General features: G+C 40.7%; 1 protein-coding gene across 3 annotated transcripts in view; it reads left to right on the forward strand.

The window, feature by feature from the left end:
* The window catches only part of DAW1 (dynein assembly factor with WD repeats 1), a 39,163-nt gene extending 25,729 nt beyond the window's left edge, over positions 1-13,434 (forward strand). For 2 of the 3 annotated variants that reach the window (XM_019737349.2, XM_074314427.1), the window contains exons 7-13: positions 1,509-1,616; positions 3,338-3,444; positions 4,342-4,444; positions 5,261-5,375; positions 7,998-8,074; positions 9,903-10,065; positions 12,577-13,434. In XM_019737349.2, the coding sequence (XP_019592908.2) occupies positions 1,509-1,616; positions 3,338-3,444; positions 4,342-4,444; positions 5,261-5,375; positions 7,998-8,074; positions 9,903-10,065; positions 12,577-12,611 (708 nt within the window). In that variant the 3' untranslated portion in view covers positions 12,612-13,434. Of the gene's footprint in view, positions 1-1,508; positions 1,617-3,337; positions 3,445-4,341; positions 4,445-5,260; positions 5,376-5,511; positions 7,976-7,997; positions 8,075-9,902; positions 10,066-12,576 lie in introns of those variants that run through there. The other variant, XM_074314433.1, reaches the window with a different exon arrangement.
* Positions 13,435-27,705: the final 14,271 nt, after the last annotated feature.

A 27,705-nucleotide genomic window follows, 5' to 3' on the forward strand; every position in this document is an offset into this window, starting at 1 on the left:
GGGAGAAGACTAATGGAACCTTGGGAAGATGGAGAAGAGGAACCTTCGAAAGATATAAAAGAAGATAAAAGAAGTACGAGAAGAAAAGCTGAGGGCTGTCAAACTATCAAGAAGGAAGAAAGTGTCGAGCACCTCAGGGAGGTTAAGCGGGATAACTAACCCAAGCCTCTTGGGTTGGGCCTTTAGCCAGAGCCATTTCAGTGGAGATGGAGTGGAAGGTGGGCACTCAGTGAGTGATGGTCGACTTTTTCCAAGGAATTTGATATCATAGTGGAAAAAGGTATTTATAGAAAGGAGTCCAGGGAGGATGTGTTTTTATGTGGAAAAAGCTCACGCATTTTCCCCTGGGAAAGATCTAGTCTAGAGGAAAGGAAAAGTTGGTGGACACATCTCCCCTAGGAGTGCAGGGGGTGGTGGTGTCTTAGAATGAGCAAAGGGACCTCTCTGCATCTGAGACTGAATGAAAGGAAAGTGAGGGCCAGTGAGGAGGTTCCCATCTGATAGGTGAGTTTTCTCAGGGAAGTAGTAGGGAGCCAGGTTATCTGCTAAGGAGGGATGAGGATGGGAGGAATGGAGAATGTATGAGCTAGAGGCATGTTAGACAGGGTGGGGAAGGTGCTGTGGAGGCAGGTGAGGACAGAAGGCGTGAGTGAGCACAACAGCAATCCGCTGTGCCGTTTTCTTCCGCTGTCTTGGCTGATTGATGAGGTAGGGAAGGCAAATACAACAGTTTTAAAATAACTGATATTATTATAAAATTATCTATAATTATAAGATAAAATCCCAGCTTGACACATGTTGTTAGGAGTCTTATGGAGGGTGCAGTGGAAAGATAGGGACAAAGTTGTGGAGGATACTGGCAGGAGTGATGTTTCCAGGGTGTCATTTGAATGGAGGATGATGGACCAGGAGGAAAAGGAGGAGTCTCAAGGAGAGGGAGGATGCCCTGGTTGGCAGGGGGCATGGTAAGGAAGTGAGAGGGCTGGCGTATTGGGGAATGGGAGCTAGAGACTGGTGTGTCGGCAGTGAACCGTCTGGAGAAGCTGATGCCGAGGTCCAGGGTGTGGCCGTGGACTGAGTATGAACGGAAGCCCAGGATCACGGGTCTGGGGGTATTGGCACTAAAGCCACCTGGGACTTGGAATTGAGAATGGGAGCAGGTAGCCAAAGTCCTTGGTGAGTGAGGTGGGCACGAATGAAAGAACTGTGATGCCAGCAACAAGGGAGCTGGAGATACATGGCATGAGTCTCAAAGGTGACAGGTTTTATTCTTCTGTAGTCTGCAGGTGGTCAGGGAGCCAGTGGCCCTGCAAGCCTGAGCTGGGTGGCTTGGGCTCTGGGATTCAACCCGTGGATAGCAGGCTACTCATATTTGGTATATTGCTGAGTATTTGTGCAAAGAATTAGGCTGAATCTGCCAAGATAGTTACACCTTGAAGCTTTTTTATATAAAATGCATCATTTAAAACTCCATTTGTCTAAAACCCCTCCCATTTCATGTCATTCAGGTGTGTTTATCATTCAATCCTCAAAGCACGTTGGTAGCTACTGGGAGTGTGGACAAAACAGCCAAACTGTGGGACATTCAGGACGGAAAGGAAATAGTCACGCTCACGGTGCGTTAACACAGTGAATAACTTCAACGTTTTACATTTTTAGTAACCATCCCTTAGTATGAGCTTATTGTTTGCGTTTATTTTTATTTGTATTACAAAATTTTAATTGTATTACAAAAGATATATTTGAGCCATTGGTTTTCAGACTGGAGTGAGAGAGGGTTCCGGTTGGTTTGCTGGCTGCTCCAAAATCAGACGGAAGTGCTGGGGAAGCCAGGAGAAGAAGCCAGGTTTATTCTGACTCCCTTCAGCTGATAAGCCTTACCAATTATAGCTTAAACCCTCTTGTCATCCGTCTGGCTAAAAGCGCAGTAGGCGGGGGCTGGAAGAACTGCAGAAACCGGCCAGAAGATTCCTCAAGGAATGATAGTACTGGTCTCTGCCCTGCAGTCTTAGAAACTTCGTGTGTTACCAAGTCTGACATGATAAGAGGCAAGTGGCAGGAGGGGAGCCGGCCAGAGGGCACTGCCCACAGAGTGAGTGCTGAAGGCGTGTCTCCCGGGACCCTCTGTCACCACCACCACACATCCAGCACTTTCCTATGACCTGCTACCGTCCATTTCTTCTCACCCTGGCCCAAACTGCCAAACAAAAAGAGGGCAGTTTGCCTTGGCAGTCAGCAGGAACTGTGGGAGGAAAAATCCAGTTTTCTGATCCTTTCAAATGACAAGTGAGTTTATAAAAATAAAGGGGGACCCCCTCCCTAAGAGAGCTTTCTCTAAGAAAGTTAAAAATTGGACTGAAAAAAGAAAAAGACAGGAAAAAACACTTTTTAACTAACACCAAGGGTTTTTCTGTCTTAAATCAGAGTTGCTAGCATTATTAATATATGCATTCCCTTTTCTGACCTCTGTTCTCATCATTTCTGTGGGTCACTGACTCTTCCTCTTCCGTCAGACAGAAACCTAAGCAGTTAAAGGGACGAGTCCTGCTCTGCACTTACCTGTCTGCCGCCAGAGACTACATTCGTTTTGTGTGATCAGAATTTTAATGTTCAGCTACATTTAATTTTTTGTCATTTGCAATCAACCAGAAATTTAATTTGTAAAGCAACTCTTGTATTACTTAAAAAGGAATTATTTGAATTTACTAAAATAATTAGGAAAACAAGGGACCTGCTCCGAGCAGAATCTACTGCAGAAAGGGGCTTCTTGCCATCATCTCAGACAGTTTGATTCATTAGCCCTTGATGGTAACCAGGGCAAAGTCAGGCCAAAGGCCAGATATTTATTAATCGATCATGTTAATGTAAGAATTTCTTTTTTTTTTAAGTTATTAACTTCATCTCCCAAACTTGTTTTTCTTTTGCTTGTCACCTACTAGCCCTTAGCCCACACAGTCCTCTTTAGTGTTTCCAAGACAATGTGAAAGAAGACCTCTGATGTCTCCAAACATGCCTTACTCTTTGAAAACAAAGGAGCAAGCAAGCACGTTTATTGAGTTAAAATGGACTTGCTTTAAGTGTCTGCCCATTTTTAGCAAATCTACAGAAGTGCGCAACCATCACCAAAACCTCGTTTTAGAACGTTTCCATCACCCCCAAAAGAGGCCTCATGCCCATTTGCATGTCCTCCCCTTTCCTACCCCAGCCAACTGTGACTCTCTTTTCCTCATACGTGTAGCTTTGCGTTTTCTGGCATCTTCATTTAGTCTCCGATGATGTGCATGTGTAGCATTTGCGTTATCTAAAGACACACACGACGGTATCTGTTCTCTTTCAGGGACATTCAGCCGAAATCGTCTGCTTATCCTTTAACACCTCGGGAAATAGGATCATCACTGGGTCTTTTGACCACACCGTTGCACTATGGGACGTTGAGGCTGGAAGGTATTCTTAATTTTTGAGAATTGTTCACCTGACTTGGAAGGCTCAGAAGATAATCTTCATTATTTATTAGTTTAATCTTAAATGTGCTAACTGTGCTCTGGATTTGGACAGGAATAGGACGGACTGAAAGCGCGTTGTGTAGTTCGTTCTTTAAGGGTAGTTCTGATCCACAAACAATATGTGATTTCTCAGAATTGTGAACAAATAATGCCAAATAGAACCATAAAAGAGGAATGTTGGCAATAGCTTGGTTATATAGCCGTAATTTATTCCATGTACGATGTAATCGAATTTCAATGGCTTGTCATTATGGTCAGCATGGATATCATGAATAAATAAAATCTCGGCTAATTCCCCAAATTTAATTTAGTCCAAAAACTTCAATTTCCTTCCTAATTATTTTTGGTCCTAGTTGCTAAGAAGTTAACCAAATTAGCTTATTTGTGCTGTAAAACTCCACTCTTGGAATTATCTGCATTTTGATAGAAGGGCTAATTATTGGGGCTACCGATTAAGGCGGGTACAGCGAGAAGCGAGAGGGAAGGAAGGGCCCTGTAGACATTGATGGGTAGTTTCTCAACTGCCAGGCATCCACTCCTCTGGTGTAAAAGTACTTCTAGAGTTTCAGACTACATCATTATTTTTTACCCATGCCTTTTGGAATTGTTGTCTTAAGTAACATTGTTATCTTTGATTGTTCAAAATTTAAGTGTATTTTTGTTGAAACAAAGTTAGCAGTTGCCACTTTTTGAGCTACAGGAAAGCTATCTTTGTTTTGTCATCAAAGACATTGTTTTGCAAAAACTAGAATTCAGACTCTGCCACCAATGGGCTTGCCATCGTTATGTGTGCGCATATCCTGAAATAAGGCATCTTTGAATCATTTCCACTTTGCAGGAAGGTGTACACGTTAATTGGGCATTGTGCTGAGATCAGCAGTGCCTTATTCAACTGGGATTGTTCTCTGATACTAACTGGCTCTATGGACAAAACCTGCATGGTGAGCTCCAGAAATTGCTTTGCTTTGTTATTCTCAAGTCTGTGCTTTTTATTGTTAGCTATGCATTGCAACGTTAACACATTTCAAAGCTGCTATACAATGAAGACATTAACTTATAAGTAATAATGAGTAATTTGTAAATTTCAAGTTTCTGATGCCCCAGGTTTAAAGGAATTATGATGTAGTAAAACAATTTTAATTGATTCAAATGTATTAGAAGATCTCATTTTAAAAGGCACACTATTTTTGTTCAATGTCCCTCTATTCATTTATTAAACATTGATCGGAGTGAACTTGAAAGAGTCTCAAACAGTGTATCCCTGCCTTTCAGTTTCTGTTACTAAGAGCTTATGCTCTGGAATTATTATTTGATTATATTTCACATGTCTTATAATCTTAATGCTCTTTTCATTTTCTAGCACTGTAGTTGTAGGTCAAGCTCCTGCTCATTTGGTGACCTTCCTATGAAAAGAGGACAATTCCACTCCAATCAGTGAAGCGTGCACTTTGAGATTTTCCCCTAATGTAGTGACAGATTTGCACTCCCCATTCTAAATGTCTGTCTTTGATCTTCACTGTGTCTAAAGTGTGACTTGTTAGATGGTTGACTATGGTCTCTAGTCACGAATCAAGGTAAAATTAACAGAACGTGTGAAAATTATACGCATGATTTTGGCACAGTTACTTAGCCAGCTGTAAGGATGTCATAGACACTACCTTTTTGCACTCTTGACAGGAAATCATAGTTCTTTTCTTCTCCTCCTCCTCCTCCACCTCCTCCTCTTCCTCCTTTTTCTTCTTCCTCTTCAATTGCAGCTGTGGGATGCTACCGATGGAAAATGTGTGGCAACATTAACAGGCCATGATGATGAAATCCTAGACAGCTGCTTTGATTACACTGGAAAGCTTATTGCAACTGCTTCGGCCGATGGTAGGTCATCTGCTTATACATTTAATCTGGGGAGGGGTTTATGCTTTGCTTGCTAAACATGCGTGATTCTACACGATTGAGCATCTCCCTGGTGAGCAGCTATGACACTCTAGCTGCTCATCTCTTTGGTGTCCAGGAGTGTCACTGCGTTATGTGTGTACCATGCTCTTGATAACCACGTGTGATGCTATATGATGTCTGCATCATCTCCTTGACAACCACATCTGATGTCATACCAGGTCGTCATGATGTCCTTGATCATGGTATGTCATGGCACATTCTGGGTCATCTCTCTGATGTCCCTACATTATGCCACACTATGTGGACCTCCTCAACTTGACCACCGTCGATGGCTCTATAATAAATCTGCATTATCTCCTCTGTAACCACATGTGCTGCTCCATGATGTCTAGCAAATCTTCGTGATGAACTTATGTGATGCTATGTTACACATCAGGTTCCTGATTACCGCGTGTGATTCTATACCATGTCTATGTCTTCTTATTGATAACCATGGTCTGGCATGACACTTATGTGTGCCTCAACTCCATGGAGCCCACATATGATGCCACAGTACATCCATGTCATTTCCTTGGTGACCATACCTGCCATTATATTATTTTGCTGGTGATTCATTTTAATTATCCAGTCTTTATTTCATCACTGTCCCTCTTTCCAAAACTACCTCAACATACTTGTTCTCTCACTAGGACTGTTCAAAGGTGATCGCTTTGATCATACATACAAGTTCTTTCTATAAACTGGAATATACACAGCCTGAATCTGAACAATTTTATTTTTTAGAGTAACCGCCTACTTTTTCATCTTCCCACAGATCTTCGCTTTTAAAAATCATCCCTTAACTGTAATTAATCTGCCCTTTTTTGTTTTAAATATCATTCTTATTTATACAACAAACTCCATTCAACAAATATATATCTGAAGTAGCTAGTTTGTGGCAGGAGTCGTTTTAGGAACGTGGGCTATATCAGTGAACAAAAGACACAGGAATCCCTGCCCTTGTGCAGGAAGACACGATGACCAACGCCATGCGTGTGTTTTATATGGAATGTTAGATTTTACAGAATGTTAAATGATATGGAATGTCAGGAGTTGGTCAGTGCTTTTGGAGGCAGGGGAAACAGGCAGGGATGTGAGGGGATAGATGAGAACAAAATACAAGTTCAATTCTTCTAGTTTTGTTTTCTCTATGAGCTTTTATTTATCCTAGCAGTAATTCTGTTCTTTCCTTGTTTGCTAAGACATTACTTCAAAAAACCCTTGTTTTCTTTTGGCGTGTTTTGTGAACCTCCTCTCAGTCTGTGCTTTCTAAGAAGCCTTGATATAGACCAATCATTTTCTATCTCTGGTCTTTCCTCCTCAGTCCCTTCTTAAAACTGGATCTCATTCAGTAGAGTTAGTTACCTGTGCAGGTACATTTGTTTCTTTATATCACCTTTTTACTCCTCATTGGATTTAACCCCAAGGCTGAATTTTTTGGGTGTCTTATTCACATTTCTATCTATGTAAAAAATTAGTTTCAGATTATCTTATTTCTGTGTTTTCTGAAATATAAAAATACTTTTGTGTTAATTTAGAATATTACGGTATGCAGGATATTCTCTTTTGTGTTGTTAACAAACTCTTAAAACATGTTAGTCACTTTCCTTTAGGGCTTTTGAAATGTCCCACCATGTAGCAAGTTTTTCTAATCATGTTAATGCTAAAATAACAATTTTTATCATTTTATCTACTTCCTCCTAAAGTTGACATTGTCAGAAAGGTAAGTAAAAATATTAAGGTATTTTGCTTTTCTTGGAATGAAAATTAAGTAACCAAATTTTTCTATCCTTGATAACTTTACCTCCATGCAAATGCTATAATTTGCAATGAGAAAGCATCTTTCCCCTTGCCAGATAAATTTTAACATTTTTTGACAACAATTTCACTACGGCTGTTTTTCCTCTTCTATGCTTATTTAACCCCTCCACTTCTTAATTCTAAGGAAATATATATGCTGCTTCTTCCATTTATCCATCCATCCATCCATCCACCCATCCCTCCATCCTTCATCTGTTTATTGAGTGTCTGCTATGAGCGTGGCACATCTGTACAGTGGAGAATACAATAGGGAACAAACCATTTTGTTAGCTCTTTCTATTGGAAAGGGCTTCCTAGTGTCTGCTGTTTGCTCGCTGAGTGGTGGCCGCTGCTTCTCGGGTGGCCTCGTGCTCCTTCCATAACCTTAGACTCATAGTTGGTGTATGATGGCTGATCTTGCTGCTTATTTCATGCCCAGCTTCTGACGACTTGTTTTGATTCCTCTTCTTTCCCCTTTAAAATCTTTTTTCTTTCTGAATTCCTGCCTCTCAGCCTACTTTGGAACCTATTATCTCTTTGTATCAGCTCAGGGCTAGAGAGGCATGCCATTCACTCTCTTCTTCTGCAGAGGGACAAGCCTGCATTTACAGCATTAAGTGGTTGGCTTTCACTGCAGGCAGGACGACAAACCTAGCAGAGTGCTGTGTTTTAGAGGGATAGATGTTTGGATAAATTAAGGCATATGGTTCAAAGTTCTCTATTTCTGATATATCTACATATCTCCCCACTTCTCTCAAAAAGGAACAGCAAGAGTTTTCAGTGCAGTCACAAGAAAATGCATCACCAAACTGGAAGGTCATGAAGGGGAGATTTCAAAGGTGAGTAGCTTTCTCATTTGGAGCCATTTATTTAATTAAAACAAAATAGACAACATGTTTAATATCAATAGGTGTATTGGCACCAAGGTACAAAGGTTTGTCCAATTATCTCATTCTTTCTAGAAGTCACTTACCTAAAGACTTTATTTTTAATTGTGTCCTCAAACTCAGCAAAATGATTTCTAAAACCTTTCAAAAACTATAAACAGTGTTCTCCGCAGCCATCAGCAAAAGATTTAGTTAGCTGAAAACACTTATTAAAGCTATTTAAGAAGCTTACGACATGCTTTTCTTGGTTCTACTAGACACACAAGTTTATATTATGCAAAAAACATGCTGTGTAGCAAGTATCAAGTGTTCTGTAAACTAGATGCAATTGAGGAAGTATTTCACGGAAATATTTAACACCCAACAAAGTTTAAATGACCTATTTTGAAACTCCAAAGCTGTAGCTTAGACTTTCATATAAACTCCCCCCAGAAGCTTATTCATGGAACAGGGCCATCCAGTCAGTGATCTGAGGCTTACGTGTGTCCTCGAAATTTTAGAGAAGGCTGGGACATGATGACTCTTATCTCCCTGCTCAGACCAGTTCCTTGGTCTCATACCTGAGATCAGATTTGCTCTTTCCTTGTGAATTATTAACCTGATGGCTTCTTGTCTCCAAAGGCTCCACCTGCTTCCCAGACCTGCCCCCATGTTCTCGCCCCTCCTGGATTTGTACCTGCTGCTAGTGGCCGTTGCCAGCAGCAAGGCCTGCTTTCTAAGGCAGTGCAGAGCACATCATTTTCACTGGCTGGCAGGAAGGGGGATAGAGGAAGGGTGGACATGGCAGACAGGCTGAGGAGAGAGCCAGCCAGGTCATAGTCCTGACTGTCTGGCGTGGTAGCTATTGACATGTGTGGTGTGGCCCTCTCAACAGTTCTGTATCTGTTTTTGTGTGCCTGTGAATATAAAGAGTTCTCAGACTCTATGTTATTGCATTTTATGCTCATGTGGTATAGTACTCTTTGAATTGCCACTGTAATGGTATTTCTATAGAGTACCAAGCTGAAGGTTCATTCATTCATTCAGCAAAGGCTTTTTGAGAGTTTTCACTGTGATAAGCATTGCTCTCAGCACCAGTAACACAGTGAAAAAAAGACATGGCTCTGTCTTCATCAAACCTTTGGTCATAGAGGAGATGGCACAAATCATTGCCTTCAGTAATTTAGAAAGGGTTATAAACATGGCACCCTAAGGAGTGGAGGATCCATGGTTTTCTTTGACTGCAGCTCAGATACTGTTTGACGATGCCTGGCACATTGGAGGCACTCAGAACATATTGATGGAAACTGCTGTACACCGACTGAGTAGCATTAGACAGAAAGTCCTCTCTTACGTGCCCTGATATTGACAGATTCTGTGGCACAGATTGAAGGAGGAGCTGTATGCTTCCGCTTACAGAAAGGTGGGCTGCACAGGTGGCATCGGGGTTGGGTATCGAGATGCCTGACTTGTGTTCTCATCCACGCCAGGGTCCTGCCTCTTTGTTTGCATGGAGAAAGGCATCACGAGTCTTTAGAATAATACTCAAATTATAAGAGTGCTCTGGTCTTTATCCTTAGAATTGTGAGGGGATAGACAATTCAACTTTTCTGTCTCGGTTTTCAGATGCATGCATTAGTCCCTGCAGTGTTTTTCCCATCACGAAGGGACTGTTCTGTGAAAGAATAAATACTCGTACCAGGCTGGGAAGGTGACAGGTGCTTAGCCATGTCCCCTTTTTGCTGATAAAAATATTTATTACACAAACCTGTGATGGCTTTTGGTTCTCTCTCTTTTGCAGATTTCTTTCAACCCCCAAGGGAACCGTCTTCTCACAGGCAGCTCTGACAAAACAGCGAGAGTCTGGGATGCTCAGACTGGGCAATGCCTCCAGGTTCTTGAAGGGCACACTGATGAAATCTTTTCATGTACTTTCAACTATAAAGGCAACATAATCATTACAGGTAGGGGAGAAATGAACACCATAGATTTCATTTTCCTTTTAAATTGCCTGAGTTCCTAAGCTGAATACCAAAAGTGGTTCACCTTCACCCTCTCTTCCAGGGTCCCTGGCTCATCTTGGTGGGTTCTATGTCTGTTATTTAATTTTGGTTGCATCGTGGAACCACAGGAGTGAGCTCAACCCCTGATTGTAATGCTTTGTGAATTTTGAATTTTAGTCGCTCTAGACAAAGTAAGAATCCCATCGCCTGCATTGCTGGTTACATTTCCCAAGGCATTGTGCATTGAATGGTTAATATTCAGTCCATGTCAGTTAAATGTTAGTTAGTAAAACAAGTCAGGACCTGGGTTCTCCACAGTTGGGCTTATAACCCATTAGAGGTGTGTTCATTCTTTGAGCTACGTTGTTTTCTCCTTCGATGTCCCACTAACGTGCTAATACTTAGGGAGGAGAACACATACTGAGCATTTTTCAACCTTTAACAGTGAATTAACCATATTAGCAACAATTTACAAGAACTGGATTGAGGATAGGTTAATTGGGATTGCAGAGAGAGGAGAAAAATTATAAGAATATGGTACAATGTTAGTGCGGGGCCCCTGAAGGGGCCTTGGCAGGGAGTGGATGCTACAACAGAGTGGGCCAGGGAAACCCTCCGAGGACACAGAAGACCCAATTTCCCAACTCTCAGGGATTCCCATTGTGTTGAGTAAATTTAAAAAGTTGCTTAATTCTTGTAATATACTCAATGTCATGTACGGAAGGTTGGCTTTGTATAGTGTCTGGTTAGGTAGCTTCGTAGTCATATAACTTCAGGAGTCCCAAGAACAATCTTTTGCCCTAAAACACCTCCCCTTTCTACTTAATTATGGATGAGTTCTAAAATGGCAGATTTCGTTGTTTGGATTTGTGATGTTCACGTTACTAAAATGTAGCTACTCCTAAAACAACACCATAATGAGCCATGTGTTTTCTTTCTTTCTTTCTTTCTTTCTTTTTTTTTTTTGTGTGAACACAATGTCAGGTTCTTTCCCATAGCAAGGAAAGAGCTGGGAGGCTGTGATAGAAGGCCCGGGATGCTCCTGCAGGGAGCTGCTGCCAAGGGAGGAAGAAGGAAGTGGGGCTGGGTTGGCAGAAGACCAGCCTTTCCTAGCCCGCGCGTTTCATGTTAGGGCACTCTGCAGTACCTGTTCCCTCAACTCGTTTTCACAAAGAGCTAGAGAGCTCATGGAAGAAATAGTAGTGTCTGTGCCTTGTTTTAGTGCTGGCACTTAAATTCCTGAGCTCTTTTAAGGTAGCATGAATTTCTTTAGTGTACCCCAAAGCCCCAAGGTGTTAAATACTGGCCCGCTGGATGACAGAGCTTTTTTGAATGGGGGTGACACTGCTGCTTTGTCAGCAGCAGAGCCATCGCTTTGTGTGAGCTGATCTGCCCTATTTTCTTAGCTGACAGTGTCTGCCATGCATTTTTTTCACCGATTGCCTGAGGATGGGTTGAGAATCACATCTGGAAGAAAACTGGCCAGTGTGGTCATTACATTTTTAAAAATATAAGGTGCTTTTTGGTGGAATGTGCAGTTTTTACAGGCTTTCCCAATCCACCTAGCCCCGGAGGCTTTTTATATTGATGTTATGCGCCTGGCCTCTGAAGTGAACCACCCCAGGTTGTCATTTGCGGAGATGGAATATGAATGGTGACCCTTGGGGAGAAGGAGCATTTCAAGGCTACTTTGGAAGAGTGTCTGTCATAGCAGGGGAAAGCGTGGGCAGGATGGAAATGTCACATTTTGACTGATGATGAGAAAAATCAGTTGACCTTTCGGTATGTTCCGAAGTGGAATGTGCTGTCTCCTCATAAGCTAACGCTCAAACCTGGAGATGTTCAAGTTCACTGTCTTTGCACCTGGTGGCGATGTTTGAGGGCTGGGCAGGGAAAATACGCAGAGGGGACAGCTGGCCTGGTTGCAATCTCAGGTCCTCTTCAACTCTGCGATGACACGGATCTTTTTTTTTAATTTATTTTTAAAATTTATTGGGGTGACAATTGTTAGTAAAACTACATAGATTTCAGGTGTACAATTCTGTAATACATCATCTATATATCACATTGTATGTTCACCTCCCAGAGTCAGTTCTCCTTCCATCACCATATATTTGATCCCCCTTACCCTCATCTCCCACCCCCTACCCCACTTACCCTCTGGTAACCACTAAACTATTGTCTGTGATGACATGGATCTTGCTGGTGTGGGCAGGACATGAACTTGCCTAATTTAGAACTAACAGGAATCATGCAGAAGAAAAAAACCAAAAAGACAAAGAAAAAGAAAAGACATGAAAAGGAAAAGATTCTCACTCCCAAACAGCCTGAGCTGAATGGCTCAGCTGGGCACTGAGACTAGCACATTGAGCGCATTCATAACTATCAATGACCCAGAAAATGACAACTTGTATAAAAAAAGACAGTTAATGAAATATAGGAAAAATAACGTCGTAAAATTTGTCTTAATAGGCAGCAAGGATAATACCTGTAGGATATGGAATTGACTGAAGGAAGCCGGTCGATGAGCGAGGAGACAAGAACTGGAACTTCACAGAGGGCAAGCCAGCTATTGTGATAATTCATACGTTCTTTCTTTTCTTTTTTCCCCACAAATTGACTGTTTATACACTGTCCTTAGCTCCACAGACAAGACCATTAAAATTGATGAAGTTACATCATTTCTTGATATTATTTGATAGAGATGACTGGAAACAGCATAATGTTTGGCAAATGTCACTGGTGATTTCTATTTATTTTTTAATAGCATCATGAGACTGATACATGAAATCAGAGTACTTTAACCATGTGTCTCCTACATTGTACCTTGAAGGCTATTATTATCATTTCTGTTGAATAAAATTTTCAGGGAAAATGCGTTGTGGATTATACATCTATATTTATGATATATGTTTTTATGGGGACATGTATGTCAGGAATTTGATTAGAAGTTTTGTTATTTAGTTAATTATTTTACTGTTTGCAGCTAAGAATGAAAAAGGCAATTGCAGAAGAGAAGCTTAATCTTTCTTCTCTCATATTCAAGAATATATCCCTCTTGACTCGCCCAAATGTTGAGGACCTACACTGAATGAAACTAGGGCAGAATATAGGGAAAATAAAATGGATCTCATTTAATAGCAATGTATTCTGGATTCTTAGTGGGCTGAAAAAAATGTAGGCAGGTTTATCTAAAAGGAAAAGTGAAACAGAATAGACATTTGGACTCTGAATTTAAAAACCTGTGTGAAAACCAATTGAAGTACTAGAGAAAACCATCAAACACCAACCTGATTTCAGCTGAAATACTAAGAAACTTTTTTTTTTTTTAACTTATTCAACTCAACTCCAAAACAACAAACAACCCAATTTAAAAATGGGCAGAGGACATGAAGAGACATTTTTCTAAAAAGGACATACAGATGGCAAACAGACATATTAAAAAATGCTCAACCTCAGTAACCATCAGAGAAATGCAAATAAAAACCACAATGAGATACCACCTCACCCCAGTCAAGATGGCTATCATCAATACATCAACAAACAACAAGTGCTGGTGAAGATAAGGAGAAAAGGGAACCCTTGTGCACTGTTGGTGGGATTGCAGATTGGAGCAGCCACTTGGAAAACAGGTATGGAGGTATCTCAAAAAGCTGAAAATGGAACTACCTTATGATCCAGCAGTTCCACTCTTAGGTATCTATCCGGAGAAATCCAAAACTCTAATTCAAAAAAGTTTATGCACCCCTATGTTTATTGCAGCACTATACACAATAGCCAAGACATGGAAACAACCGAAATGCCCATCAGTAGACGACTGGATTAAGAAATTGTTGTACATTTATACAATGGAGTATTACGTAGCCATAAAGAAGAAAGAAATCTTACCATTTGCAACAACATGAATGGACCTAGAGAACATTATGTTAAGTGAAATAAGTCAAACAGACAAAGACAAATACCATATGATCTCACTTAAGGTGGAATCTAAAGAAAAGAATAAATGAATGAACTAATCAGAAACAGTTTCAGAGACATAGAGGAAAAACTGAGGGTTGCTAGATGGGAGGGGGGGTGAGGATAAGGGGGAAGGTGAGGGGATTAGAAAGCACAGTCAGTAACCACAGGATTGCCACGGGGTTACGAAAATCAATTTGGGGAATGTAATCAATAATGTTGTAAAGATTTTATAGGGTATCTGATGGACACTTGTCTCGTTAAGGAGACCACCTCAGGGAAGATGTAGATGCCTGATCACTGCACTGTACACCTGAAGCTGAAGAATAATGAATGTCAACTACAATTTTATATATTATGTATATAGTACAAGAAGCGGAGTACAGCATTAGGAATGTAGACAGTGGAAATGTAATGGCTGTGTGCGATGTCAGAGGGATAGTGGATGGGGGGGGGTTGACACAGTGTGAGGGATATAAATGATAAATGTCTAACTATTGCCTTGTTTTGTGCACCTGAAACTAATAAAACAATTTTTTAACAGGCCATTCTATGTAAAATGCTACAATGCATATTAAAAATTAATGATAAAAGATAAAGCACAAGATAAAACCAGTGATACCTGAATCCCGAGCAAGAGAACGCATGAGAATTTTATAGAATCATTTTGTTAATGGTAAAAATAGTATTCAGGATGGCTAAATCCTTCTTGACATCCCCCAACTATATACACAAATGATCTCCTTGAGTCCTCCTAGCAACGGTTACAAAGCTGATAACAGTCTGATTTTTAAAATGAGGAAGGTGAGTCACAGCAAAGTCAAATAATTTACCAAAGGCATCCAGATGTTAGGTGTGAAGTTGGCTCAGCACTCAGAGATTGCATTCTGTTACACCACGTTCTTAAGCGAGTGAGGCTTCCTCATGGGTGAAGAGTATCAGATCCATCAGTAGGAAGGTTTGGAGTGAGAATTACCTCTCAGGTCATCTATGGATGTCCAGTCCTCAAGAAGAAAAAATAAAACACAATGAAATAAACAAATGTTCAGTGCAACTGCTGGAAGGAGGAAGTTCAGAAATGGTGAAATCAAGGAGAGCTTTGCTTAGAGAAAACAAGGCCAAAATATAGCTACTTCTATTAAAAGTCTAAAGCAGCTGCAGACCTTGACTCTATCTCTTTGATGACTTTAGGGAAAGTGGCAATACCATTTTGTTCCATCACTCAAAAGAGTCAGCCAGTGTCTGGGCATGGAGCTCACCATGTGTCTTCCAGAAGAATTTAGATGTAGGAAGCCCTTGACCAGAAAATGGCTTATTCCTCACATTTTTATGTATTGAGGGATTTTTTTCTTTGTAGAATATTTATGAAAGTTTCTAGATATCCCAACCCACTTAAAAAATAAGTGTTTAAATACTTAAGATCATAAGAACAGTGATAATATACTGTTTCGTGTCTGTCTCTCAGCCTGTCGACAGGTGAAGTTATTGGCTAGGAATGCTGGAGGCACTCACCTGGGCCCGTACTGCTTGTGGCAGCCCCCAGAGACATTTCCCCACCTGGAGCCAATGTTGTGGCTGGCCCTTGTGTTTCTTATGATGGCAAGACACACCTCAGCAACAACCATCAGGGAGTTTTGAAAGAAAAACAAGGTTTATTACAAGCCCTGGAGGGTACACAGCACTGCCAAGGACCACACAGCAGGTCATGAGTAGTGAGAGGAGGGTGTGTGGACCTGGGCTCTGCCTTTATTAGGGTTGAGGGTGGGGTGCCTGGGATTTTGTGGGTTCACTCTTTATTGGTGAATTTAAAATACAGGAGTGGGAATTAGTGTTCGGGAAGGGACAAGTGGGGTTACCCAATCAGTGATCTAGATTACCCAGCATTTTCTAAAAGAGGAACTTCATGGGTGGGAGAGGCCTGGCTCTTTGTCTAGCTGTTTAGCGTAGTTGGTTCATGCTGCTGGCAACATGTTTATTCGAGATGGATGGCTGAAATGGATGCCTTGGCAATCAAAAGCTTAATGTCAAGCACTTACACTACATACGTGGATACCCACTTAGTTTTCACCTGGAGTATGGTAGGGTGGAGTGTGTATGGGGTCTGGAGTCAGAGTACCTGGATGTATATTCTGATTTCAACTCTTAATTGTTGGGCAAATTACTTCTCTCTGTCTCAATTTTTTCATCTGGAAAGTGGTAATAATAATAGTTCTTGTTTTGTGCATTAGGACGACCTGGCACATAATGAGGATGGTGATACATGTTGGCTGCTGTTCTTATGATCAGTCACTGAGCAGTCATCATTAAAAACTGTTTCAGATATTGTCATGCGGGGTCTCTAGTCCTGCTCCCCGCATAAGAACACAGGACATAGTGAGGCCAAAAAGGAACACCCACGGAGCCATAGATAGGGGAGTCACACCACTATAGTCTCGCTGGTGACTGGGTTGGAGACAGGAAGCAGGAGCCACACTATCCGCAAACTGCCATCCACTTTGCTCTGCCAACCAGCCTCACTTGTTAACTGTAACCCGCCCTTGCTAGCTCAGCCACCATCTTCTTGCTAGCCCTCATTTGCTGCTAGCATAGCCATGGCAGTTATATTAGTGGCCAATGGCTCACTGGTTACAGCTGACGGCCAACTAGCCACAGCTGATGGCCATCCAATCGCAGTTGATGGCCATTTACTACCCTAGTGAGCACCTTTCCACGTGAGGGCGAGAGCCTGGAAACTGCACTCCTGGCTTTGTCCCCACAGATATGAACACATTTTCCAGGCAAGAACACAGTGTTATTTACTCAGAAATCAGAGTTGAAATATATAATTCACTTATGTATTATAGTATCTTAGGGAGAATTGTAAATCAAATTTTTAATCAATTAAATTAAAATTTGACAGCCCTGGAAACCTGTCCTTTTAAATGGTCTCTGTTGAACAGAGGAGCTAAGATATGAGGAGATCATCACCAAAGGAGGTCATGGTCTCTTCCATCTTCACATATTTAGACTTCGTATAGGATTTTATAAAAGTGGATCATCCTCATAAAAATGAAATAGCTTTTCTAACAACTCACATCTAAAACTACGGTAGCTCATGATTTAGCATTAATGCCCCATTTAAACACAAAATAAGTGCTTCTTGAACTACACAATGCTTTTTATACATGTAAATTTTATATTGCTATTGAAAAACACATCAAAAATCTTTTAATTAAAATCTTATGTTTTATTTAATCTAGTGAATAAATTATCTTATGGTTTTTTCACTGTTGCTTTTACTCTTCAAACAATATAAATTTTTGTGTCTCCAAAGAGGTGAAATTTGAACTAAAAAAAAAAAAAAGGCTATTAAGATGTTTGAAGACATATTCCTTCTCAAATACAAGAAATCGTAAACTAATTCAAAATATCTACAATCATTTTAGTTATCTTACCAAGAATGCTTATGTTTTGTTTAATTCAGCTTTACTGTTATCTTAGTTAGCATGGTTTGGGCTGCAAGTAACAAAATATATGATTAAAACAAGGTCAGTCTCAAAATTGGTTATTCAGTAACTCAAGGACTGACATTCTTGTTGGCATCCGTCAGTCCTGCATTTCAAGTTGGCTAGCAGTTTTTTTTATTTAAATATTGTGATCTCTTTTAATCTCATCAAGTCAAGAAGATAATTTACTACCCTCCCTATTATTTCCATTTGCCCTATCACCTCAACAGTTCTATTCCTGCTAACAGTGGAATCATCTATCACTTTTTTAGTTTTTATTTTCTCTATCTACCAAATCATAAACACGTTCCTCAATTAAAAAACAAATTTTATCTACCCAATCTTATTGCCATTTTAATCTATAATCTTATTACCCACCCCTCCTCCTCCCTAGAAACTGAAACAATCTTCTAGTTAGTTACTTTGGATTTCTTTTGCCCTATCAGATTATTTATAGCTAGATAGTCTGTGTCTCCCAGTGTTGGCCGGGTGGCCTTATGTAGTAGGTGACCTGTAGGGCTTGGCATAGTCTCCCTGGTCACGTGTTCCGGGTGCTCCAAGAGTGTCCCTTGTGTGGGTTTGTGTATCCTCCTGTTAGAGTTGAGCCTTGATTGCTATCGGCACATTAGGGGGTGTTATTGGCCCTTAGGCTGACTGGCTGTGCGGTTTGGATATGTCCTCAGCTTAGGGGCTGCTGTGTGGGGGACTTATCCCATTTAGTGGGATTCACCCCAGTGGGCTCTGGTGCCTGTTGAGATCGCCCTTTCTGTGTGTTGCTTGTGGGGCTAATTGGGTGGTGCTCTGCTGTGGTCTGAAGCCAACCTCCAGGTTTGTTGGTTTTGGTACCTCTTTCTTAGAAGGGGTTCTCATGCAGGCCCTGGTCACCCACTGCCTGTGACCAGCCGGGGACTACCTGGTTGGAGCTACAAACAACAGATGTGGTTGTTTGCTGACTGTGCTAAAGTTGGAGCCATGCTGTGAACTGAGGAGGCTGCCACCAGTACTGGGCCTGGGATAACTGCAAAAATCCAGATATCCCAAGGCATGCTGCTACCTGCTGACTCTGTTAAGTTTCAGGCACAGATCAAGCCTCGCACAGTATGCTAGTTGAGGCAGGTGAGGCAGGGTGTCAGAGAATCACTAGAGTGGGAAGAGTTGTGGTCACCAGGTTAATGTAGACTCTGGTCTGGTGCCAGTGCTGAGCCTGTAGCTACTCAGCAATAAGTGTCAGAGCACTCTGAGGCCAGTTACTGCCTACCTGGGGCATGCAGACTCTGATAGTATTCCAAGAAAGAATGCAATGGGCAGAGCTGATTGCTCAGGAGAAAGTGCCTCGGGCATTGGAAGAGCTGAGTGCAGTGGGTTCCCAGCTGAACTCACCAGGGCAATCAGAGTTAGATTTGACCTGTGGGGGAGGGTTCAGCACAGAAAAGATGGCGTCCACCTGCCGGCTGCATGGGAAGAGGACAGGGAAAACAGTGACTTTCCTCCAGCACTTGTACCGAGGCCACACACTTCCGTCTGCCCCCAGTATGCCTCCATTGCCCCCGCGAATCACCGTCTCTCCACTGGAGCCCCGGGTGAGTGCCTGTGAGTGACTGAGTCTGTGCGTGGGCTGTTTAAGAGAACGTCTGGGTTTTCTGCAGTCTTCTGTCCCACCTGGATGGTCAGAATCCCCACTGTTTTTCACAGCTAGATGTTGTGGGGGTTCCTCTTTCCAACAACAGTACTCCTGGATGGGGAGCCTGGTGTAGGACCAGGGTCCCTTGCTCCTTTTGGGTGAACCTCTGAGGTTGAGATATCTCTCCTGATTCTCAAGTGCCACACTGAGGTTTGGGGAGAGACCATTTCACATCTCCCCACCCCCCACTAGTCTCAATGTGGCTTCTTTTTTATATCCTTAGTTATAAAACTTCTGTTCAGCCAGACTTCATGTAGTTCTTCAGGTTGATTGTTCTACAATTTAGTAGTTTTGATGTGTTCATGGAAGGAAGCACGCACAGTGTTTTTCTACTCGGCCATCTTGGATCTTCTCAGGATTGCATTTATAAATGCAGTTTGTTGAATCCAAGGTAATGATTTTTGACATATTGATACAATAAGCCTGGTGGCACATTATGAGTCATATATATATTTTTTCCTTTCCTTTATATTACAATGACTTTATTACTCTTAAATATGGGCTGGGTCTACCTATACAGTAAAAGAAATATAGATTCTACCACAGAAAATTTTCCTCTCCACCACTGTACTTATTCTGGAAAAAGACCCTGATCAGATTAGATTATGGTTGGTCCTTACTTGATTTGTGGGTATCAGAACATACTGTCAAGCTCTGTCTTTTATGTTGTTATTGTTTTGATTTAAAAATCAATATTACGATACCTCAAAAGTTAAACTTAAATTGCCATATTATCTGGCAATTCCACTTCTAGTTATATACCCAAAAGAATTGAAAACAGGAACTTAAGCACATGTTACTCATGTTCATTGCAGCACTATTCACCACAGCTCAAGTGTCCACAGATGGATGCCTGGATAAATAAACTGTGACATACCCCTATGCTGGAATATTATTTAGTCGTAAAAAAGAATGTACTGATGGGTGCTACTACACGGATGAATCTTGACAACACTGTGCTAAGTGAAAGAAGCTGGACACAAAAGATCACATATTGTTTGATTCCATTTATATGAAATATCCAGAATAGATAAATCCATACAGACAATACACTTGCTCTTAGCCAAAAGGCTGAGAAGCGATTCACAGAGATAGAACGCAGATTGTTGGTTGCCAGAGACTAGGGGGATAGATGATGGGGAACAATTACCTAATGGGGACAGGATTTTTTTTTTATTTTTTTGGAGTGGGGTGATGAAATGATCTTAGTAGGTGGCAATGTTTATCTTTTGGCAGAAACCATCTTGCTTCTTCTTATAACTACAAATGGAGAGTATAAAGAGTAAACTTCATTCTATGTCCTTTGAAGATCAAGGTTATGGGATATATAACAATGCTCAGTGGTATGGCTTAAAACTTAGGATAAAAAAAAACCAAAAAACTTAGGATCATCTTGGCATATCTGAGGCAAATGACATAGCTCATTAATACTGATGCACTGTCGAGACATTTTCTCATCTATTTATGAGGACACAGACCAGTAAGAAAGAGCTCTATTTTCCTCTATAGATATGGAAACCATGTTACAATTATTTATTTTATAATGACACAGTCTGTCAGGAATCCAACATTCAAATATATTTTTTTAATATTAATACTTGATCAGAGTGTAACATGGATTCCTTTTTATGTTTTAATAAAGATTATTGTAATTCCAGTGAGTTTAGAGTCTAAAAATTGTAAGTACTTTGAATTTTAATATTTTAACATGACTATAAATCAAAGGGTAATATTCATTTGTGTTCAGTTATTAAAGACAAAAATGAGTCTGAGACCAAACTACTAAAGACTACTTATTTATAAATATGTGTCAAGGGAAACCATCTGTCATCACTTTCATTTCAGCAGGTATTCAACCTTTTAAAGTTGAGTCAATTTCATAGAGTAAAAAAAAAAGAAGTACTGAAATAGTCTCTGATTGACAAGTGTTCTATTAAGATGTGAGATTTAGAAATGGAGTAACTTCCTAATTGGTCTTCAGGTACAGTTGGCAGCCCTTGGTTGGTTGCAAAGGGGCAAAAGGCACTTTGGGGACATTTCTTTTTTTTTTTAAATTAAAGTTTATTGGGGTGACAATGGTCAACAAAACTATGTAGGTTTCAAATGTACAATTCTGTAACACATAGTCTAGATATTGCATTGTGTGTTCACCGTCCAGAGTCAGTTCTTACATCACCATATCTTTGACACTCTTTACCCTCTTCTACCACCCTCCTCCCCTCTTACTCTCTGGTGACCTCTAAAATATTGTCTGTGTCTGAGTTTTTGTTTTATTTGCTTGTCTTGTTCCTTTGTTGACTTCAGTTTTATATCCCACATATGAGTGAAGTCATATGGTCCTTGACTTTTTCTGTCTGACTTATTTCACTTACATAATAATCTCAAGATTTATCCATGTTGTTGCAAATGGCAGTATTTCATCTTATGGCAGAGTAGTATCCCATTGTGTATATATGCCACATCTTCTTCATCCAATCATCTATTGAGGGGCACTTTGGTTGTTTCCATGTCTTGGCCACCATAAATAATAACGCAGTGAACACTGGAGTACTTATATCTTTACGGATAATTGTTTTCAAATTTTCTGGGTAGATACCCAGGAGAGGGATTGCTGGGTCATATGGTAATTCTAGTCTTTATTTTTTGAGGAACCTCCATACTGTTTTCCATAGCGGCTGTACCAATTTACATTTCCAATAGTATTGTATGAGGGTTCCTTTTTCTTCTCCACAGCCTCTCTAATACTTGTTATTATTTGTCTTGTTGATGATAGCCATTCTAACTGGTGTGAGGTGATAGCTCATTGTGGTTTTGATTTGCATTTCCTTAATAGCTAGTGAAGTTGAATGTTTTTTTCATATATCTGTTGGCCGTTTGTATGTCTGGTGGGAGAAGTTTCTATTCATGTCCTCTGCCCATTTTTTAATTGGATTGTTTGTCTTTTTGTTGTTGAGTTGTGTGAGCTCCTTATATATTTTGGATATTAGCCCCTTATCGGAGGCGTTGTTTGCAAATATCTTCTCCCTTTTGGCTGGTTGCCTCTTTGTTTTGTTGATGGTTTCTTTTGCTGTGCAGAAGAGAGGCAAGGGAAGTAAAAGCTAAAAAAACCAAAATGAATAAATGAAAAGGGACATTTCAAAAGAAGGATTGCTCACTGCTGTAGTTGGAAAGTTTTCTGTGGTAGCCATTTCCTGGAACAATTAGGGGTGAGGGGACCAGTGGGGGTTTTGTTGCCATTAAGCTGTCATAATGGTCCTTGTCTGGGGGGAGGGGAGAGTGGCTGCCATGACAGTCACTCATAAGTGACAGAATTCTGGCTACTGAAAACATGGACTCAGGAATCAGAATGCTTGTTTTAATATCCTGCTCAACCACTTCTTAGATGTGGGACCTTGGGAATTCAAACCCTCCTTGACTCAGTTTTCTCATCTATAAAGTGGGACTAATAATAGTTGGGGAGTTTGTGATTAAGTTAATAGATACATAAAGAGCCAGATATACCATAGACATTCAATTAATGAGTAGCTAATATTATTTGTGGACACTGCTTCAATTATTTGCATTTAAAGAATTTTAGAGTTGAGAAAGAATCTGTACCTTTAAGGCAGATTTTTCTCATTAATTACTATGACTTGGGGCATCCCTGCAATAGATATAAAAACCTTCCAATTCGCCTCCTTGGAAATTGAAAGGAGGGAAAATAAATGCAGCAAATATTTTCAGTGCTCATCTCTCATGAATTTTTATGGATACAGGCATGTGAATAAAATTTTCATTCAGTTTAATGAACATGCCGTGGTTGTGGCTGAGAATCAGTCCAGTTTTTCAGTATTCCCCTCCCCCCACTTTGTAAGGCTGTGAACTTCTGAATAAAGCCTTGTCCAGCCAGTGCAGCCATGAAAATCACTGTTGATGAGAAGGAAGATTTAATGAAGTGAAATTTCAAAATTCTTCCTGAAAACCCCTTTTCAGTACTTGATAACATACTATCATCAGAAAAAGTAGAAGAAATTTATCAAACACTTTTGAAAAGTATCTTAAAGGTGGAAATAGTCCTCTAGGGTGTTCTGATGGGCCTATTAAAATTTCAATGATCATACATATTCGAGGAATTGACAAATGCCCTCAAATTTTAATTTTAATTACTCATAGTGTCAATCAAAGAAGCCAGTGCCCCTTTTGTAAAAATGATCACAGATGCACTTCTCCTTGGCACCTCCAGTGTGCTGACCTGTAGCATTTTCATTCAGGGCTTGACAAATGTGTGATGACCCCTTTGGAATCTTCTAAGGTGGTTTAGTATTTTATTTCCTGGTTTAGTGTTTTTCTTCATTTATACGCTTTTTTTAAAAAATTGAAGTTTATTGGAGTGGCAATTGTTAGTAAAGTTACATAAGTTTCAGGTGTACAATTCTGTATTGGCAGGTATATCTCAGACATACTCTTGTTTTTAATTATGGAGATAGCAATTCAGGGGGGAATGCCTGAATTTCTGCTCAGTTTAGATGTGGTTTTTCCCTGTTTTCCCAGAAGAGTGCATATTCCTGGAATGGAAAACGGTGCTGGGTGTTTTCCCCAGGCAAGATGAGACTTGTTTTCCAGGTGTGCCTGAGGCAAAAGGACATGTACAATTTTTTTCTAGGCCAGAAATTCCCCAACAGGACCTAGGATAGCAGTTACAGCTATTAACTCTTGGGCTATTACCATGAACAAATAATTATGTTGAGTCATATGAAGTTGCTAATTTTGACCAATTTTGATCTACAAAAGCAAATTTTATGTTTCAAACTAATATATTGCTATATATGTGCAAGGTGAGAGATTTTCTGTCCAGGCTTGTCCTCAAACACTACGGACTGGTGTCCCCCTCCTGCAGAGGTCAGATGGCAGGATTCAAACAAAGGCTGATGGTCTTATAGGTCACTACACGATCCTGGGAGACAAAACCCAGTTAACGTGGTGTGGGACAAAGTGCGTGGACTTTGGAATAAGACAGGGCTCAACTGGCCATCCTATTATTATGAACAAGTCACTTCACTTTTCTGAGTTTGTTTTCACATCTAGAAGATGGAAATATAATAATAAAATGAAATGAGATATACGCAGGAAGAAATTCTAGCTCAGAGCTTGTGGTATAGTTGACAGTAAGTGTTCCTGACCTTCCATTTTTCCATCGAGGATGTGCCATTTCAAGGTTGGAATCAGGGCTGTCGTATGTGATGGAAGAGACAATCTTGCATGAACTGCCCTTCTTGATGAGAGCAAGGGCAGCTCGTCTGTCTTTCTGAAGGTCCTTTGTCCACCTTGCAGCACAGAGCCTTCCCGTCTCAAATGTGCTTCTCTCAGCCACTCACTCAGGTTTTACCGACTCCCTTGGGAAAAGCAGTTGGCCTATGTTTAGAATAGCATCAGCTGCTTTCTTAAGTATTTGAGCTGATGCTCAATTCTAATTTAGTATTAATAAAATTGTTTTTAAGCATTTGCTATATGTAAACACTTTGTTTTGGATAATCTTTTAAATATATATAAGGTATTTTTAGATTTGGTTTGAAGGATGAAGATAGAAATACAATATATATGTATATGTGTATGTATATGTATATCCATATCTATATCTATATCTATCTATCTATCTATCTATAGATATATAGATATATATATGAAAACAAGTCTCTTTAGAGAGAGGTCAGTTGCTGAAAAATACACATTATATATTATAGATAATTTATTAGTAAATGAATCATCTTATCAAGTTTCATCTTCAATTTTGAACAGTCCAGTGATGTGAGGATGTCATATCAGGCATTCATAAAATCCACTATCTAAAGAAGGTCAAATTTCCCATTCTTAATATTCTAAGGCACCTGTGAGTTGATAGCTCTAATCTTTCCTGCTCCCCTATATCCCATGTTATGGGCTGAACTGTGTCCTCCCAAAATTCATGTTGAAGTTCTAATCCGATTTAGAGTGTAATCAGAATGTAATCATATTTGGAGACAGTCTTGAAATAAGTGATTAAGTTAAAGTCTTCAGGGTGGTTCCTAATCCAATCTGACTGGTGTCCAGAAGGGGAGTTTGGACACAGAAAGAGACACCAAAGATGTGTGTGCAAAGGCAAGACCACGTGGGGACACAGCAAGAAGACAGCCATCTTCCAGCCAGGAGAGGAGCCTCGAAAGAAATGAAACACGTTACTAATTTGATCTTGGATTTCTAGCCTCCAGACTGCGAGAGATAAATTTTGGTTGTGTAAGCCACCCGCCTGTGGAGATTTGTTATGGCGGCACAAGAAAACTGATACAGTACATAACTAGACCATTCATCAGGTCTCACATACATGCCAAGCTCTCCTTTCTGTGTGGTTTTTCTTTTACCTACGGTCTTAGTGCATTTGTACCGCTATAACATATACCATGGATCTGGGTGGCTTGTAAACAACATAAATTTATTTCTCACAGGTCTAGAGGCTGGGAAGTCCAAAGAACCAGCAGATTCAGAGTCTGGTGAGAGCCCAGTTCTCGGTTCGTAGATGGCTATTTTCTTACTGTGTTCTCACACAGTGGAAGGGGCAATGGAACTCAATGGGGTCCTTTGATAAGGCACTAATCCTATTCATGAGGGCTCTACCCTCATGTCCTAATCACCTCCCACAGCCCTGACTCCTTACACCATCACATTGGGGGTTTGTTTTCAACATATGAATTTTGACAGAACACATTCAGTCCATAGCCCTGCCATACCCTAAAATTCCTTTTCCTGTGTCTCTAGGTGGGCAAATTTTCCCCAATATTTTTTTCTTAAACTCTCCTTTGATCCCTCCCACCCACACTCACCCCTCCAAGGTAGAAAAGATTTTCCTCCTGTCAGTCATTCATGACTCTTAAATTTTTAGTCATGTTCATCATGAAATATAGACGAGGGTTTCCAGAAGTTGGGCTGGTGATGGTAAAGACCAAGTATCATTGGATGTAATTACGGTTTGTTTTTAGAATGAAAGAATCTTATGCATAATTTTATAGACTCAGGAGATGATTTTTGTGGAGAACGAAAGGCTGAAGAATTAGAGAAAAATTCGTATTTGTTGGAACCAGGTGTTAAAGAAGACAGAGGATATTGTTAAAGAGCACACAGAGGGAGGGGTTGGCACTGTGAGGAGAAACCGCTCAGGATCTGAGACTGGAGGGGAGGACGTGAGGAGGAGAATGATCTTGCTAATTCTGTAGTTTATTATTTCTAATATCATTACGAGTATGAGCTCTGGAGTCAGACTCCTGAATCCCTTCACCCGTTATGCTGGATGTACGACCAGGACGGCTGGTATATTCCATTGAATCTTAGTGTTTCCATGTTTGCAATGGGTAAAATCATAGCTGTTATCAAAGGATTAAGTGGATAGCACATGTAAAGTATTTAGCACAGAACCTAACAATAGTAATAGTAATAATAATAATAATTTTTATTGCTTTTGCCTATGTCCTCCCGGCAAAGACCACCAGGAATATGCCTGTAGTTGAACAAATTGAGTTAACTGCTCTTTGGGGAGAGAATGTACTCCCTTGGGGAATCATGGGCCCTCTCAGAAAGAGAATATCAGAAAGGATCTATTATAGGACTTGGGCTTGTGTTAGCTTCTTTGGGGGAGGGTTTAGAGACTTTGCTCTTTGCTCGAAATGGGATGATGTCCGGAAGTGGGGGTAATTCTATGATTGGGCATCTTCATAAGTTTTACGCATAGAGAAGGCTGACTAGAGCAAGCTTGAAGTTGTAACTCATGAAGGAGCAGTTGCTACTCACATTAGCTGGGAGAGAGGGTCAGTGATTCATTTTTGTGGCTTGAACACTGCTCATATTTTGTCTGTGTTCAGACATGATAATGGAGTGATATTGTTTTTGTCTTGATCTTTCAAAGGAACCGGGTGGCCTTGTCTGATATTGGTGTTCTGTGAAGTTGTTGATGTTCAACCTGAGAACGCCAAGGCCTGGCCATGAATGACAGGGCAGTACCAACAATAAGACCTGGCTGATTTGTGCCTGATGACCCTGGGTTCTGTGGGGCTGTGTGCTGAGAATGAGGTGCTTAGGGACTGCGATGGATGTTGGCAGTTTTTTTGAATAGTCACTGCAGGGAAGGGGGATGGGCAGGGCCAAAGGTCTAACCAAGGTTGGAGACCATGGGTTTGCAATAGCCCTCTGAACTGTGATTGTGTAATTCTCTCCCACAGTGCTTGGCTACACAGCACAGATATGGAGAAGGCACATTCGAACACTGATCTGGCCTGGGGTTCACAGTGAGACGAGGACAAATGGGCAAGGAATTCAAATTGAGAGTGCCAATGGGGATAGTTTTGTTGGTTTACTGTGAAGTATGGGGAATGCAACATAACTCCATAGGAGACTGGAATAAAGACAATACGAGGGGACCACCAAGAGAAGAGGAGACTGGAAGCCTTCTCGCAACTTTCTGAGGAGAAGCCCTTC

Source organism: Rhinolophus sinicus, linkage group LG01 (assembly GCF_036562045.2).
Source record: "Rhinolophus sinicus isolate RSC01 linkage group LG01, ASM3656204v1, whole genome shotgun sequence".
Taxonomy (NCBI): domain Eukaryota; kingdom Metazoa; phylum Chordata; class Mammalia; order Chiroptera; family Rhinolophidae; genus Rhinolophus; species Rhinolophus sinicus.